Below are 17,437 nucleotides of genomic sequence, written 5' to 3' on the forward strand. Positions count from 1 at the left end.
TGAGCCTTTTTGTGCTTGACAAGCCACCGTAGCCGCTGGAAGTAGCCGAGGTTTACGGGTGGTCAGAGCTAACAGCAGCAGCCATGAGCTGTGGACAGACGTGGAGCAATGAGGAAATTGAATGTGCCGTTGACATTTGGCCAGATGCCCGTATTATGAAACTGGCTCCGACTGAGCTTTTCTTGAGTGTTAACATTATTTTCGTGAAATTTGTGTCTGTAAAAATACAATTTATATTCCAAAAATGATAACTGTATGTAGGAGCACCACGTCTATTTTCATCAACACCGGCCGTCTCTGACTGACCTCGCCCCCAACTTTTCTGTACAATGCCAGCGCAGTTCGTCACATGCGTGCTTCTGTTCACGCATTTTGGTCCACTAGCAAAAAGTGCAACATGAATGCGATCTGACCCAAATAAAAAAAAAATAAAGTCCGCATTTGATCCAAATCAAATAAGCGGACCAAAGGACTTTTCAGGTGTGAATACAGCCTAAAACACAAACCAATATTTCCTCAACAATCAGGATTAATATCACTTTAATGGCTGCTGAGGATCACAGCGCGGATCACAGAGACACTTCTTGTAAGGACTGTGTCAAACACTTACCGAGTTGATGCAGGCCAGCTCCTTGTTGAGCAGCCAGGGCAGAGAGAGCTTCCCTTCTCCTCTGTAGCACGACTGAATCCTCTCTTTAATCTTCTCTTTTATCCTCCTCATTGTGAACAGACACAAAGCCGACTCTTTGGGCGGCTTGGCTCTATTTTTTTGACCCTGGGCGAATACAGTAAACAGAACCTCCTCATGCTCCTGAATACCGAGAGAACGGGCCAAGCGGATCCCAGGCCGGGCCAGATAAGCATCCTGAACCAAGCGATACTCCACCCCGTCCTTGGTGCAACCAATAGGGAACTCCACATAGGAGTAGAACTTCGGATCGTCAACACATAGCCGGACAATTTTGGAAGTGAAGAACTGTTCGCTACTGGCATCTGGTGAGGTGAGTTGGGTATCAAGTTGAAGGGTGAGATAATACACAAACTGCTCACTGTTGAAGCCATAGATGTAGTAGATGTCAAACGCCGGGAACTTGGACAACGTATCTGAGGGAATCTTAAGTTGCGACGACACAAACTCATCTTGATAGACGAAGCTGAACATGTCAGCGTTCTCCTCGTTGGACATTAACTTTCGGCTTGATAAGGTCGGGAAGTACTCAGATTTGCCATCAATGGGTGTACCAACAAAAAGTTTCCCACCACCGCCAAAAAGATCCGGGGGTATCACGACACCTGACATGGTGCCTGCCTCAGCAACACTGGATAGATAATGCTCTTTACGGTGGTGGGGCTCGCCAAGCTTGAACAGATCATCCAAACGCAAGAACTGGCATATTCCCTGGGAAGTACTCCCGCAGGCGATTAAACGGTTGTGGGCAGCGTCAAGTAGCAAGAGTTTATTGACATTAGAGGTCTGTACCAGCTCGTGGGGACAGGACTGGACGCCAGGTGGAGGGTAACACCGAGGGTTGTCTGTGACAGGTCCGGTAACATGGCTTCGTAGTTTGGTGAGGTTGCTAGACAACTTGTAGATCCAGTTAACAGCGCCGAGGTAAACTTCACCGGTTTTGTTGTGGACCACCAAATGTGTGAGCCCTCCTTCCGGTGGGGAGAAGGAGAGAAGGGAAGAGGTAGACGGTATGGAAAAGGAAAGGAGGAAGAGGAGGAGGGTGGGGAGGATGAGAGAGGGAGGGTTAAGGTGGGAGGACATGGTGGTAAAGGGGGGGGTGGTGTGGGTGTTGATGTGTATTTTTGAGCGGTTAATCCTCTGTAGGGTCAGTCAGTAGTCGCAGTAGGGTATGATGATACAAGAGCTTTCAAGAACTCCCTCTTCCTTTTATCCTTTTTACTCCGTTGTCGTTTTTATAACCTCATCCCCTGATCCTCAGCCACATCTGCCACCAGACCTGGAAAAAAAAAAAAAGCGCAAACTTAGCAAAAACAAAACGGTATATTCACAAACAAAACAGATCCATCTGTTTGTATCAAAATGACAACACTAAATATCCACCCACACCCAGATATAAGGCTTTGGTACTTAAGTATAAAAAAAACAAACAAATGAGGGCATGGTTGGCTTTGTTTTATTGACTTCTGGCTTGCAGCACACTGTGGAGTGCATCTTTAAAAAGAAGACAGGGCTTCTGGGTATCGATTGTCTGGTGGTATTAAAGGATTCTGCAGACAAAGTGCACATATACACAAAAATATATGAACGGCTCTGATGATGCGCATAAAAAAAAACCCACCCTGAGACACAAGGAATACATACAAGTCAGAAAAGGTGTGGATGTAGCGGACATATAAAGAAGGAGACGCAACATGTTGGCTGAGTCACTGATATGCAGTGACCGTGATAATAGGTAAACAGCCATAAATTACAATAAGGGCTGCAGGGAGAATCTATCGTATTGTATATTTACTACAGAGCAACAGAACAGAGAAATACAGGCAGTCGGCTTCTAAACAAGAGATTGGAGAGAGGGAAAGAACTGGTCCAATCCGATAAAACAGGACAGACAGCGAAAGGGAGGAGAGTCAAAGCTATTTGGCTCCAAACCAGTTCAATATAAAGGCTGTGAAGATGGAGAGAAAGATTGGTATAAGTGAAAACTGAGGGGGGGGCAGCCGGAATATAAAAAAAAAAAAAAGAGGAGATGGACCATCCATTTATTTTCTGTTCTATCCATCTATTCAATTTCTATATCCGCTTATCCGCTTTGGGGTTACTGGAGGCCGAGGCCTATCCCAGAATCCACTACACTGCATCTGAAATTTTTGGTTAAGGGGATAAAAACTTTAGTCCAAACTCCAACATAGTAGGTGAAGGTGGATTGTGTTTAATGGACAAAGAAGAGGAAGAAGAAGTTTGTACTGTGAGCTACTGGAGAAACATTGATGTGAAACACCATCTGTAGAAATATTTTCTAGGATACATTCTAGGATAACAAGCCGAATATTTACTTTTGGGTGATTTTTAATGGTTTTTTCGCCCTTCTTACTCCAAAACAATAGCACTGGTCTACAAGTAAAATGCTTCCAGAATAAAAGTAGTAAATTTTTACCACGTGTGAGTCACTGATAAAGAAAAATCAAGCCAAAAATGCTGATTGGCTGAAGTTCCCAAGATAAAGTCTTGAGTCAAAATGTGAAATTTGACGATTAACGAGAGAATGGGTTTTACTTGAAAGGAACATTTGTCTCAGAGCTACCAGATCTACTTCAAAACACTGTCTGCACATTACAATACATTCACTTTACAGGTTCTATCTAGTGGAAGATTTCTAATCTATTGTATAAATGTACATAAACAAATATATATGTGTAATAAGACTTTATCATAGACCTTGAAAACATCAGCAAACCAGCACGTTTATCATTTGTTTTCCAATTAATCTTATTAAAATATGTAACATTTAGCACATTTAATCTCAGAAGCAGATCATTTCAAAAAAATTGCAGACCAGCGTAGTGGAATGAACCAGAGTGATCGCTAACACTGGTACAGTGTTAACAAAGTGTGAAGACTGGGCAGTGCAAAACTATACAAACTAGAAAAGCACTCGGAGAGCGTAGACCTCCGCCAAGGCAGATCAGTAATAAGTAGCCTTGTAATTTCTTGCACTAAACTGGAGAGCTCTACCTCAATTTTGTTGTACTTGTACAATGACAATAAAGAGATTCTGATTCTGATATAATCAGATACTCAGTCAATATATCGGATATTGGCCGATACATCGGATATTGGCTTCTTTTAGCCCCCAATATTGGTACTGGCATCGGATCAGAAATTGCAATCGCATCAGAAATCCCATATCATTTGGGCTGTAATCATTACTTATTATACTTATTACTTATTACTTACTAGGCCTGTAACGGTACACAAAATTTTTGGTTCGGTATGTTTTCGGTTTTCAAAGCCACAGTTCGGTTTTTTTCGGTTCGGTACAGGAAGAAAGAAAACCCCTCAAAATGTCTATTAATGCATTTATTAATTTTTTAACATTTTTCCCCCAATTTTTGGAGACAATAGAATATAGAAAAACAGGGATAATATAATTCTGTTGCTACAAATCAAATAGAAAATAAAATAAATTATTAATATTACTAAATGTATTTTAAACATTAGTATTGCACTTTTCCCTGAAAGCTAGTTTCGAAAAAAAAAAGAAAAGTCTAATCACAGTTCTGTCAGTTCACATTCTGCATAAAAATAACAAATACATAATAAATAATACAAATAAATAATAAATAAATAAAAAATACATAATAAAAATTCCACATGAAGTGCAACATTAACAATAGGGTAAACTGGTATTCTGTTTAAACAAACTGAAGAGAAACTTTGACAACACAATGAACCCAATTATTTATTTTAGGACAGAGAACAAACTGTGTTGTGTGCCTGTGTGCACGGGGGATTTTTTTTTTTCTTTTTTTGTCAGAGCCGGGGGGTAGGGGGTGTGCGCAGTTATATACCTGGGGGTGTGGTCCATAACTAATGTAACGAACGCTGTCGTAAAATGAAAGTGAAACTTTACATACTTTCAATGTTCTATGTATTCCTCTATTATACAGCGTGCATGATAGACAGACAGACAGACAGACAGAGCTAGTGTCAGTGTTTTAGAACTACCGTAGTTCCTAGGGGCCAAACAACGTCCGTCTTATTAACGTCTCTTTCCTCGTTGTTGTCTTTCACCTGAACCTGAATTGATCCAAACTGGACTGGACTGATGGTGGAGGGTCTTCAGTCTCTTCCTTCCAGGTTCACATCATATTTGGTGTTTTTTTTAAACCTTATATCAACTGCTATTTCATATTTCGGGTCAATGTGCGCGTCCTTCCATATGTCCGTGTGAAACTTGCGCGGATTTAAAGTTCCACCTGGAACAACGTCTTTCGTTCCTTTTTCTTTTTCTCATCATACTGTGCCCTTTCGGTACAGCTGTGTACCGAACCGAACAGGTGCGTACCGAAACGGTTTGGTTCGGTACGTGTACCGTTACAGGCCTACTACTTACTAATCATTATTTATTTATTTTGTTCTCTTACTTATCCACACTCTAAAAAATGATTCATGGGGTTAGTAAGTTAAGCTTAAAATCAAGAGCTTTCTCTGCTTAAAAAAATTAAGTTTGTTACATGTACACATTTAAATCAGATGATAAGTTATTTTATTAAGTTGGTCTAAATGAAAAACAAGGAAAACACTCTCAACTTAATAACATATTGATTTTGAACAGACATTTCTGCCTTTAACTTAACAAAGAAATATATTAAGTTAGTACAGCTTAAAAATCTTGTAAACTTCCTCTAAAAGCTGAGTACAAAGCTGACGAGCCTGGACATGTTTTGCTGACAGACCACGCCCACCACAAGAAAAGGAGGGAAGCACAGAAAAAAAAGGGAGAAACATGACTTTGCACAGAACTTTACCAAACTTTAAGGCTTGATAGAATTTAGCTTTGTTTCTGCAACAGTAGTTTTAATTATTCAAGGACTGAATAATACACATTTTGCTCCTTTCTAATTTAAAATTGTAGTTTATATTGTCGCGTATTTGCTGCATTGCATTGTGGGTATTGTGTATATTGTTGAAAACGTGTTCTTTTATGTGCAGGGGTTCAGCAGGGTTGTGATGTTGGTGTTAATTTTGAGTTAATGTGTGCATGCTAATGTTTACTGGCTTTTTTATGTTCATTTTTTTTTTTTTTTATAGAACTGCAAGAACAGGAGAACAATAGTACTGTGTACATTTGAGATATTAACATGCAGACACATTTAGTAAGTTAGTTGCGCAGAGAATTAAACAGGTCAGTCATATAACTGGAATTTCCATGTGGAATTTCTTCCGATGTACAGAAATAAGTTAGACCAACTCAAAAAATTAAAGAAACCACTTGTATGAACATTTTTGAGTAGAATAAAAGTAAAACAATAAGTCAATATAACTAAATGGAGTAGTTTTTACACAATTAAAATTAAGTTGGTTCGACTTAATTAAGCTCGTAGAGTAAAAAGCAAATCATGTTGTTTGTAGTAAAGTAATAGAGTTTACTTAACTAGAGAAGTCTTGTGGCATTTAAGCAATTTGCCACGTTGAAATAACTTCAGAAGATTAATGGAAAATGTTACCTCAATTTTTTTTACGTTGAGCCTATTAATCATTTTTTAGAGTGTACCACAAGAAAAGGAGGGAAGCACAGGAAAAAAAAGGGAGAAACATGATTTTGCACAGAACTTTACCAAACTTTAAGGCTTGATAGAATTTAGCTTTGTTTCTGCAACAGTAGTTTTAATTATTCAAGGACTGAATAATACACATTTTGCTCCTTTGTAATTTAAAACTGTAGTATATATTGTCGCGTATTTGCTGCATTGCATTGTGGGTGTTGGGTACATTGTTGAAAACGTGTTCTTTTATGTGCAGGGGTTCAGCAGGGTTGTGATGTTGGTGTTAATTTTGAGTTAATGTGTGCATGCTAATGTTTACTGGCCTTTTTGTGTTTATTTTTTTTATTTTTATAGAACTGCACCATGAGTCAGAGCCATAGGCCAAACAGTGCCTGTCCTGTTTATTGTTAGTTACAGTTATATTACTTAATGTAACTCCTCACTGCTTAACAAATATAAATTAATATCTGCAAGAACATGAGAACAATAGTACTGTGAACATTTGAGATATTAACATGCAGACAAATTTAGTAAGTTAGTTGCACAGAGAATTAAACGGGTCAGTCATATAACTGGAATTTCCATGTGGAATTTCTTCCGATGTACAGAAATAAGTTAGACCAACTCAAAAAATTAAAGAAACTACTTGTATGAACATTTTTGAGTAGAATAAAAGTAAAACAATAAGTCAATATAACTAAATGGAGTAGTTTTTACACAATTAAAATTAAGTTGGTTCGACTTAATTAAGCTCGTAGAGTAAAAAGAAAATCATGTTTGTACTAAAGTAATAGAGTTTACTTAACTAGAGAAGTCTTGTGGCATTTAAGCAATTTGCCAAGTTGAAATAACTTCAAAAGATTAATGGAAAATGTTACCTCAATTTTTTTTACGTTGAGCCTATTAATCATTTTTTTTAGAGTGCATGCTGCTGTACTGATGAATGGTGGAACAATGAGCACTTTTTGTCCTGTCTGGATGCTCGATCAAGTACCTGCCTAACAGGTTCAATGTAAGTTTTGCTTTAATGCCAAAAGCAATCACCTCGTCTGCAAAACAAATCTACCCACGGGTACAAATAAAGTACACTTGACCCTTGAACCTCGAATCTTACTATCATTATAATCCATTTCAATGACGTTAAGTTTAGTCTCTACAAAATGTTAGATGAAGTTTCAAACTGTGTGAAATTCCATCAGTAACAGCTTGAGGAAAACACCTATTGCGACGCTTTATCGTTCAGATACCAATGTACCGTCTTTTCATTACTTCATTAGTTTACGCTTGGATAAATACAAAGCACAAGGAAAGGCCTTGTTTGATAATGAAGTTTGGTTAGCAATCTATTCTCGTCTCTTATTTCTGTGGCCGTTTCTCATTCCTCCCTTTCATTACATTCCTCCCTCTCTCTTTTTCTAAGACACTTCACTTCTTGTCAATAGTGTCTTTCATCTCCGGCCCGGCCGTGATTACAGTGGCCCAGATGACGATGCTGCTGCCCGTCCCATCAGGACAATACAGCCACTGTTCGGACGTCGGACACACACACACATGCACACGTTGTGAACATACAACACACACGTACAGTATGTGGTCAAAGGCATCCGGAGGAAAGTCACCGATTCTACTGACTGACCCACTCTTCAACACACTTTAACCCTTTCATGCATTAATTGTGAGAACCTAAGTCAAGATTTTTTTTCTTCAGTGTTTTTCTTCCTCCTTAGGCGTGAAAAAACAATGCAATCAAGTTTTTTTTTTTTTTTTTTTTTTTTTTTTCTGTGGAGTTACAAAAATATCCATGCATTTAATTTTTGAAGTAAGAAATGTGTTTAAAACCCAATATCAGAGAGGGATATGAAAACAATGAAATAAAAACATGTTTAATGCTGATAATCTGATGTCTTCTCACATTTTAACATATGGGTCATTCCACCTCAATTCAACGGGTTTAGAAAAAAAATCCTGCTCGACCATGTTGGATTTGCTTGAAATTTTTACCATGTGAAGTTCAACCATGAAAACTAGCCCAGCCAAAATTTCAGACCGATATATCAAATGTATCCAAAGAAAAAAATTCTTGAAGTTATGCCCCCCTCCTTGCCGTTTTTGGTGCATTTCGCGATCGTCTTAAAATGCAGCAAAGTTTAAAATGCAATATCTCAGTCAGTTTTCTAGCTAAATGCATGAAATTTTCAGTAAAGGAAGACTACCACATATAGATTGCATACGTCTATTCTCAATAACATTGTCTTTATTGGGACTGTGGTATGACCTTGTGAAATCTGGAAAATAAACTTGAAACTTTTACAAACCCCTATATTTATTGACCAATTAAACACAAACCAAATATGATATATTGCAAATAATTACACATCCTTTTACATAAATATGTAGAGTAATGAGATCAGCATTTATTAATGGGTATGATCCTTTTTTGTTGTTGTTTTTGTCATAATAAAATTGCAAAATAACATTTTTCATTCATTTTCACTTTCAAATACTACAGGTCCAACCTAGAACCATTGTGAGTCCTAGAACCATCATGATTTTTTTTTTTTTTTTTTTCCTCGTGAGTCCTAAAACCATCATGAAATTTGACATTTTGTCAGCATATGTGATGGTCTTTCAGAAAATAAGTTCTTTTGGTTGGTACTCGTTGTCGTATCTGTGATGTTTGAAAGTGAAAATGAATGAAAAATGTTATTTTGTGATTTTATTATGACAAAAACAACAACAAAAAAGGATCATACCCATTAATAAATGCTGATCTGATTACTCTATATACTTATGTAAAAGGATGTGTAATTATTTGCAATATATCACATTTGGTTTGTGTTTAATTGGTCAATAAATATAGGGGTTTGTAAAAGTTTCAAGTTTATTTTCCAGATTTCACATGGTCATACCACAGTCCCAATAAAGACAATGTTATTGAGAATAAACGTATGCAATCTATATGTGGTAGTCATTCTTTGCTGAAAATTTCAAGGAGTACCAACCAAAAGAACTTATTTTCTGAAAGACCATCACATATGCTAACAAAATGTCAAATTTCATGATGGTTCTAGGACTCCAACCTAGAACCATCGTGATTTTTTTTTTTTTTTTTTTCGTGAGTCCTAGAACCATCATGAAATTTGACATTTTTTAAGAATATGTGATGGTCTTTCAGAAAATAAGTTCTGTTGGTTGGTACTCCTTGTCATACCTGTGGTATTTGAAAGTGAAAATGAATGAAAAATGTTATTTTGCGATTTTATTATGACAAAAACAACAACAAAAAAGGATCATACCCATTAATAAATGCTGATCTGATTACTCTATATACTTATGTAAAAGGATGTGTAATTATTTGCAATATATCATATTTGGTTTGTGTTTAATTGGTCAATAAATATAGAGGTTCGTAAAAGTTTCAAGTTTGTTTTCCAGATTTCACATGGTCATACCACAGTCCCAATAAAGACAATGTTATTGATAATATACATATGCAATGTATATGTGGTAGTCATTCTTTGCTGAAAATTTCATGCATTTAGTTAGAAAACTTACTGAGATATTGCACTCTAAAATTTGTTACATTTTAAGACGATCGCAAAATGCACCAAAAACGGCAAGAGGGGTACCCTGTTCATGAATTTTTTTCTTCAAATGTATTTGATATATCAATCTGAAATTTTGGCTGAGGTGTTTTTTTAGTGTTGAACTTCATATGGTAAAAATTTCAAGCAAATCTAAGATGGTCGAGCAGGAGGCACTTGTTGAATTGAGGTGGAATGACCCATGTTCTAATGCAGGGGTGTCAAACATGCGGCCCGGGGTCCAAATGCGGCCCGCCAAAGGGTCCAGTTCAGCCCCTGGGATGTTTTTGCCAGGTGCAAAAATTCCACAGTCTTAAATTGAATTAAGCAAAAAAAAAAAAAAATTAGCTTGAATTAAGGAAAAAATCTTGAATTAAGCAAAAAAAAAAACTTCAATTAAGTAAAGAAAAAAAAAAAAAAAATCTTGAATTAAGCCAAAAAAATAAATAAATAAAAATCTTCAATTAAGTAAAAAAAAAAAATCTTGAATTAAGCCAAAAAAAAAAAAAAAAATCATCAGTTAAGTATAAAAAATCTTGAATTGAGCCAAAAAAAAAAAAATCTAGAACTGACAACTTAATTTTTTTCCCCTTTTAATGCAAAAAATAACATTGAATTATGAAAATATTTACATTTACAAACTATCCTGTAACACTAAGATGTGAATAACCTGAACAAATATGAACAACCTGAAATGTTTAAAGAAAATTAAGCACAATTTTAACAATTTTTCTGCCTGTTCCTCAGTGTTTTAGTGTCTTTGTAGATCTGATCCATAATGCACATGGAGAAATGACAAGTTGAGGAATAATATTGTTAAAATTGCGCTAAATTTTCTTACGTTTTTTTAATTTAAATTTCAGTTTATTCAGGGTTTTTTTCTTTTTTTTTTTTTTTTTTTAGGTTTTTGATAGTTTATAAAAGTAAGTATTTTCATAATTTAATGGGGTTTTTTTTACACTAAAACAAAGACAAAAATTTGGAGTTGTCATTATTTACAGGTTATTATGTTATTATTTTTCTGGTCCGGCCCACTGCAGATCAAATTTAGCTGAATAATGAATGAATGAATGAACGAATGAATGTTTATTTCAGTTAAATACAAAATACAAAACACATACATATTAAAAAAACAACAAAACAAAACACCCACATATTAAAAAAAACAAAACATAAAATTAACACATTTTGTAACTGAAAAAGGAAGAAGCTGAAGCTGGAGGCTTATTTCTGCTTCTCCTATTTACATCCTTAGTCCATGTCCACACCTTAAGTTGCAGCAGATAAATGCTTAAACTTAAATTATACTACATTCAGTGTAATAAGTTATTTTGTAATCATATTACTTTCATAGCCCTTCATAATTTGACAAATTAAAGTCTTTTTGAAACTCAACAGTGAGCTACACAATTTCACTTCATCCTTCAGTTCGTTCCGTAGCTTGACACCAATAACTGAAACACTGTGATATTTAACATTTGTTCTTACTTTACATTTTTCAAACACAAACATCCCTCTTAAATTATAATGTCCTTCTCTTAACTTAAAAATTTTCTGAATACAAAAAGGAAGGTTTTTACTTTTAACGCGAAACATAAATTCCATTGTTTTTAAATATACAATGTCAAGAAATTTTAGTAAACCAGATTCTACAAAAAGTGGATGACTTGATTGGAGATAACCAGCTTTGTTTATGACTCTAATAGCTTTTTTCTGGAGTTTAATTATTGGGTCTAAATTAGTTTTATACACATTGCCCCGTATTTCCACACAATATGACATATATGGCATTACAAGTGAACAATACAACATATGCAAACATTTTTTGCTTAACAAGTCTCGAGTTTTAGAAAGAATCGCAACAGCTTTGGACGTTTTGCGTTTGATATATTCTATTTGTGGTTTCCAACAGAGTTTATGGTCAATAATCACTCCCAAAAATTTTGTTTCATACACCCTTTCAATTTCAATTTCATTAATTTTCAGTTTTATATCATCACTTCCCCTAGCACCACCAAAAAACATAAATTTTGTTTTATCTTCATTAAGTGATAACTTATTAATGTCAAACGATTTTTTTTAACTTGCTCAATTCCTTTTCCACAATTTCTAATATTTGTTTCATATTTGCTCCCGAATAAAGCAAATTAGTATCATCTGCAAATATTGTAAATTTTAACTTACTAGATGCCATAAAAATATCAAAATGGCCCCTGAACCAAAATGAGTTTGACACCCCTGTTCCAATGCTATTAATTCCTCCCTTCATCGAGATAACGTACAAAAAAAAACCCTTCTTGTCTAACAAATAACAATTGATTTACACTCAAACATGTTAGTGCAGATCAGGTTTATCAAGAACAGCAAAGTTACAGTAATGGTCTGAATGTCAGGTTATGAGATGATGCGTAAGTGTTCACTATGTTGGCTGATATGGAACTGAAACAACTAAACCCATGAATATATAAGAGAACAGCTGGAGAATAACTGTCCACTGGAGTGACTTATGCATGAAAGGGTTAAACATCATAAATCTGCATAAATCAGACGCAAACAGCAGCGGGAAAATTATACAAAACACTACACTTTCTTGTCTCCGAATGAATTTCCTTCAAAGATAAAGGAAGGGAAAAATGAACTGTTTAAATTCCACGCTAACTGACATGCTAAGATAGTTATTTTTGTACCATTTTCATCTTCCATTCTGTGATGTATTTTATAAATTCTATAAATAAGTGAAAAACCGAGCGGCGCGCACGGACATGGTGGTCATATAGCATTAGTAGGCAGAGGAGCTGAGAGCTGATGATGTCAGCGGCAGTTTGATTAAACTAGGACAAAGAGATGAAATAAGTAAGACGCCTGAGTTGGAAAAACAAGTTTGTGATTTCTGAAGTGTTCCTCTGAATTAGATCAAGAGGAAAAAAAAACGGTGGAGTTTATTGATGAACATTTAGGCTGGAAAAGTGTGAATAAATACAAAGGATAAATAGTCTCAAAAATAGGACAGAATGCAAGGCAGTATAATTGTTTTACAAACACACACTGTCATCTAAAACAGGCAAATCTTTGTGTTTTAACCCTTTATCGGGCAAGTGACTATTTTTGGTAATTTTTGCACATATTACAGCAGTTCCAGTGAGGAAAGTGAGTCAAAAATCTCAGGTCTAATGGGGTCTACAGCAGGGGGGTCAAATCCATTTTAGTTCAGGGGCCACATACAACCTGATATGATATAAAGTGGGACGGACCGGTAAAATAATATAAATAATAGGATACGAACTTTTGAGTGAAAAGAGTAAAATTCTGTAATGAAAATGTTTACATCTATGAATTGTACTCCAACATAACATGAACAAATACACTACAAACAAAAAGTTAAGGATATTTAATTTTTTGGGTCTTTTTTTTTTGGTCGTTTTTGCCATTTGTAATTACCTCCGCCAAGGAGGTTATGTTTTTGCCAGGGTTTGTTTGTTTGTTTGTTTGTTTGTCTGTTTGTTTGTTTGTTTGTTTGTTTGTCTGTCCGTTAGTGTGCAACATAACTCAAAAAGTTATGGACAGATTTGGATGAAATTTTCAGGGTTTGTTGGAAATGGGATAAGGAAGAAATGATTAAATTTTGGTGGTGATCGGGGGTGGGGGGGCCCACGGGGGGGACCACTGATCAGCCTTGGCGGAGGTCTACGCTCTCCGAGTGCTTCTAGTTTAAAATAAAATCCGCCTTCTGGATCAGATCTGGATCAGCCTTTGAAATGTGATAGAGGACCCCATTGTCAATTCCTGAGTTAAATTTCATGAGTTTTGGTCAATAATTAAGCGAGATATTGGGAAACGAAAATTTTGGCCCCATTTACCACAATGTTAACGAAAATTTCAAAGTGATCCAGAATCCAGGATTTCTTCCGGATCACCCCCAAAAGTTAATCATTTCTTCCTTATCCCATTTCCAACAAACCCTGAAAATTTCATCAAAATCTGTCCATAACTTTTTGAGTTATGTTGCACACTAACGGACAGACAAACAAACAAACAAACAAACCCCGGCAAAAACATAACCTCCTTGGCGGAGGTAACTACGGTCATTTAAAAATGTGTTTCAATTCAATTCACACATACAAAAAAAAAAAAGTAAGAAGCACTGTGCAAGAATCCCAACTGAAAAAAATAAGCCAAAAATTAAAAAAATATCCTTAATTTTTTGTTTGTAGTGTACAAACAACCTGACAATTCCTTACAAAAATAAGTGAAATGTTAACAATGTTATGCCTTAGTTTATCATGTATACATGTGAATCACAACCTAGAGATCACAGTGGATCTACAAATACACAAAACATTTAATAACAAGGAAAATATTATTAAAATTCCACATACTTCTCTTAAGAAATTTCAGATATTCACATTTTTTATAAAAGGCTAGTCTATAAATGTATATATTCTTGCGTAATGTAACTTTTTTACACTAAAACAAAGAGAAAAATCGGCGGTTTTCAGAATTAATAGGTTATTATGATAGTATTTTACTGGTCTGATCATTTTTAGATTGAAATGGCCTAAAATAATTTGAACATCCTTGATTGTTAATATCTTAAGTGTAATTTTTGCATTTCACAAATTCATCCCAGGGGCCAGATTGAACCCTTTGGCGGGCCGGATTTGGCCCCCGGACCACATGTTTGACACCTGTGGTCTACAGGGTGTGTAAGGTCCACCTCCGCATGAACAGTGAGTGGACCTGCTTTGTTAGGTACCATGAAGTAATGATGTCCCGATCTGGATTTTTTTACTCCCAAACCGATCGGATTTTTTTAGGGATGAGTTTTACCGATACTGATCCAATACCGATCCGATAAAGACTTCTTACGATGAAATTTCAATTTAAATTTGGAGTCATTATTTCTAGGTTAGTATACTATTATTTAACTTTAAATCACAATTGGGCTGAATGTGGAACCTGAACTAAAACAAGTGTGATACCTTTGACTCTTCATAACTTTAGTATAACACTGGTCAACAACAAATTTATTGTTTCAGTTTTTTGAGCTGATTTAGGATAATTTTGGTGTGCTGAATCCAAAAATCACATTAATTTTGCTCAATCAGGTCAACTTTCTGAACTATGCTACATATTGGCTTTCTAACATTTTTGCTTACATTTATGGGCATTTTCACATCATATGATACAAAATTCTTTCATATTTCTTGCAATAAATGAGTTCTGAAGATTTTACTTTTGCCAATTTATGATTGTTTCTTTTTTTTTTTTTAATATTACAGGTGAATGAAATGGCTTCGACTAGAAGATCTTGCAAAAATAAGCCTGACGTATTCTGCTACATCTGCGGTGAAAACTGTATACTTTTTGGATTTTTTTTTTTTTTTTTTTTTTTTTTTGCTTCTTATGGGTAAGGAACCAAATATGGTAACTTCATTTACCTTGATTTTCTCCATAACTTTTTTTTTTTTTTCCATAAAAGTAATTAATTCTTGTTATGTCCTCCACACTAAGGCTGACATTTTGAATTTCAGACGATTTGTACGAGTGAACTATAAAGGATTAAAAAATTACATAAATATAGATTCAAGGCTTATCGGGTTATACATTAGTTGCGGAACACTATCCAGAGACTCTCCTAATCAGACAAAACGGGGGGAAAAAATTATATGTTTTATCTAATATCACTTAATCCCTGGTCATTTGAGGAAACTGGTTGACGCCACCGGTGTTTACGCTGAAATATGAAGATTTAGTTTAATTTTCCGATGTAATAAAGAATATGTATCATTTGTTTCAATACGTTTGTAACAGGAATATGGATTTTATTACCAATTTTTATTGCCTAGTTACTTTTCACCCACCCTGTATACTTTTTGGAATTTATTTATTTATTTTTTTTCTTCTTATGGGTAAGGAACCAAATACGGTAACTTCATTTACCTTGAATTTCTACATAACATTTTTTTTTTTTTTTTTCCATAAAAGTAATTAATTCTTATTATGTCCTCCACACTAAGGCTGACATTTTGAATTTCAGACTATTTCTACGAGTGAACTATAAAGGATTAAAAAATTACATAAATATAGATTCAAGGCTTATCGGGTTATACATTAGTTGCGGAACACTATCCAGAGACTCTCCTAATCAGACAAAACGGGGGGAAAAAATTATATGTTTTATCTAATATCACTTAATCCCTGGTCATTTGAGGAAACTGGTTGACGCCACCGGTGTTTACGCTGAAATATGAAGATTTAGTTTAATTTTCCGATGTAATAAAGAATATGTATCATTTGTTTCAATACGTTTGTAACAGGAATATGGATTTTATTACCAATTTTTATTGCCTAGTTACTTTTCACCCACCCTGTATACTTTTTGGAATTTATTTATTTATTTTTTTTCTTCTTATGGGTAAGGAACCAAATACGGTAACTTCATTTACCTTGAATTTCTACATAACATTTTTTTTTTTTTTTTCCATAAAAGTAATTAATTCTTATTATGTCCTCCACACTAAGGCTGACATTTTGAATTTCAGACTATTTCTACGAGTGAACTATAAAGGATTAAAAAATTACATAAATATAGATTCAAGGCTTATCGGGTTATACATTAGTTGCGGAACACTATCCAGAGACTCTCCTAATCAGACAAAGTGGGGGAAAAAAATTATAGGTTTTATATAATATCATTGAATCCCTGGTCGTTTGAGTAAACTGGTTGATGCCACTGGTGTTCACGTTGAAATATGAAGATTTAGTTAAATTTTCCGATGTAATAAAGAATATGTATCATTTGTTTCAATACATTTGTAACAGGAATATGGATTTTATGACCAATTTTTATTGCCTAGTTACTTTTCACCCACCCTGTATACTTTTTGGATTTTTTTTTTTTTTTTTTTGCTTCTTATGGGTAAGGAACCAAATATGGTAACTTCATTTACAAATTTCTACATAACATTTTTTTTTTTTTTCCCATAAAAGTAATTAACTCTTATTATGTCCTCCACACGAAAGTTGACATTTTGAATTTCAGACGATTTGTACGAGTGAACTATAAAGGATTAAAAAATTACATAAATATAGATTCAAGGCTTATCGGGTTATACATTAGTTGCGGAACACTATCCAGAGACTCTCCTAATCAGACAAAATGGGGGAAAAAAAATTATATGTTTTATATAATATCATTGAATCCCTGGTCGTTTGAGGAAACTGGTAGACGCCACTGGTGTTTACGTTGAAATATGAAGATTTAGTTTAATTTTCCGATGTAATAAAGAATATGTATCATTTGTTTCAATACATTTGTAACAGGAATATGGATTTTATTACCAATTTTTATTGCCTAGTTACTTTCCACCCACCCTGTATACTTTTTGTGTTTTTTTTTTTTTCTTCTTCTTATGGGTAAGGAACCAAATATGGTAACTTCATTTACCTTGAATTTCTACATAACATTTTTTTTTTTTTTTCCATAAAAGTAATTAGTTCTTGTTATGTCCTCCACACTAAGGCTGACATTTTGAATTTCAGACTATTTCTACGAATGAACTATAAAGGATTAAAAAATTACACAAATATAGATTCAAGGCTTATCGGGTTATACA

At 34.8% G+C, this 17,437-nt stretch overlaps 1 protein-coding gene across 1 annotated transcript in view; it reads right to left on the reverse strand.

Annotated features, from left to right (window-relative positions):
• Window positions 1-17,437, reverse strand: part of LOC115422428 (plexin-A1-like) — an 837,453-nt gene that overhangs the window by 716,811 nt on the left and 103,205 nt on the right. Inside the window, 1 exon segment of the mRNA XM_030138774.1 lies at window positions 611-1,967. Within this exon segment, the coding sequence (XP_029994634.1) occupies window positions 611-1,771 (1,161 nt within the window). The 5' untranslated portion in view covers window positions 1,772-1,967.

This window comes from Sphaeramia orbicularis, chromosome 7, assembly GCF_902148855.1.
Source record: "Sphaeramia orbicularis chromosome 7, fSphaOr1.1, whole genome shotgun sequence".
Lineage (NCBI taxonomy): Eukaryota > Metazoa > Chordata > Actinopteri > Kurtiformes > Apogonidae > Sphaeramia > Sphaeramia orbicularis.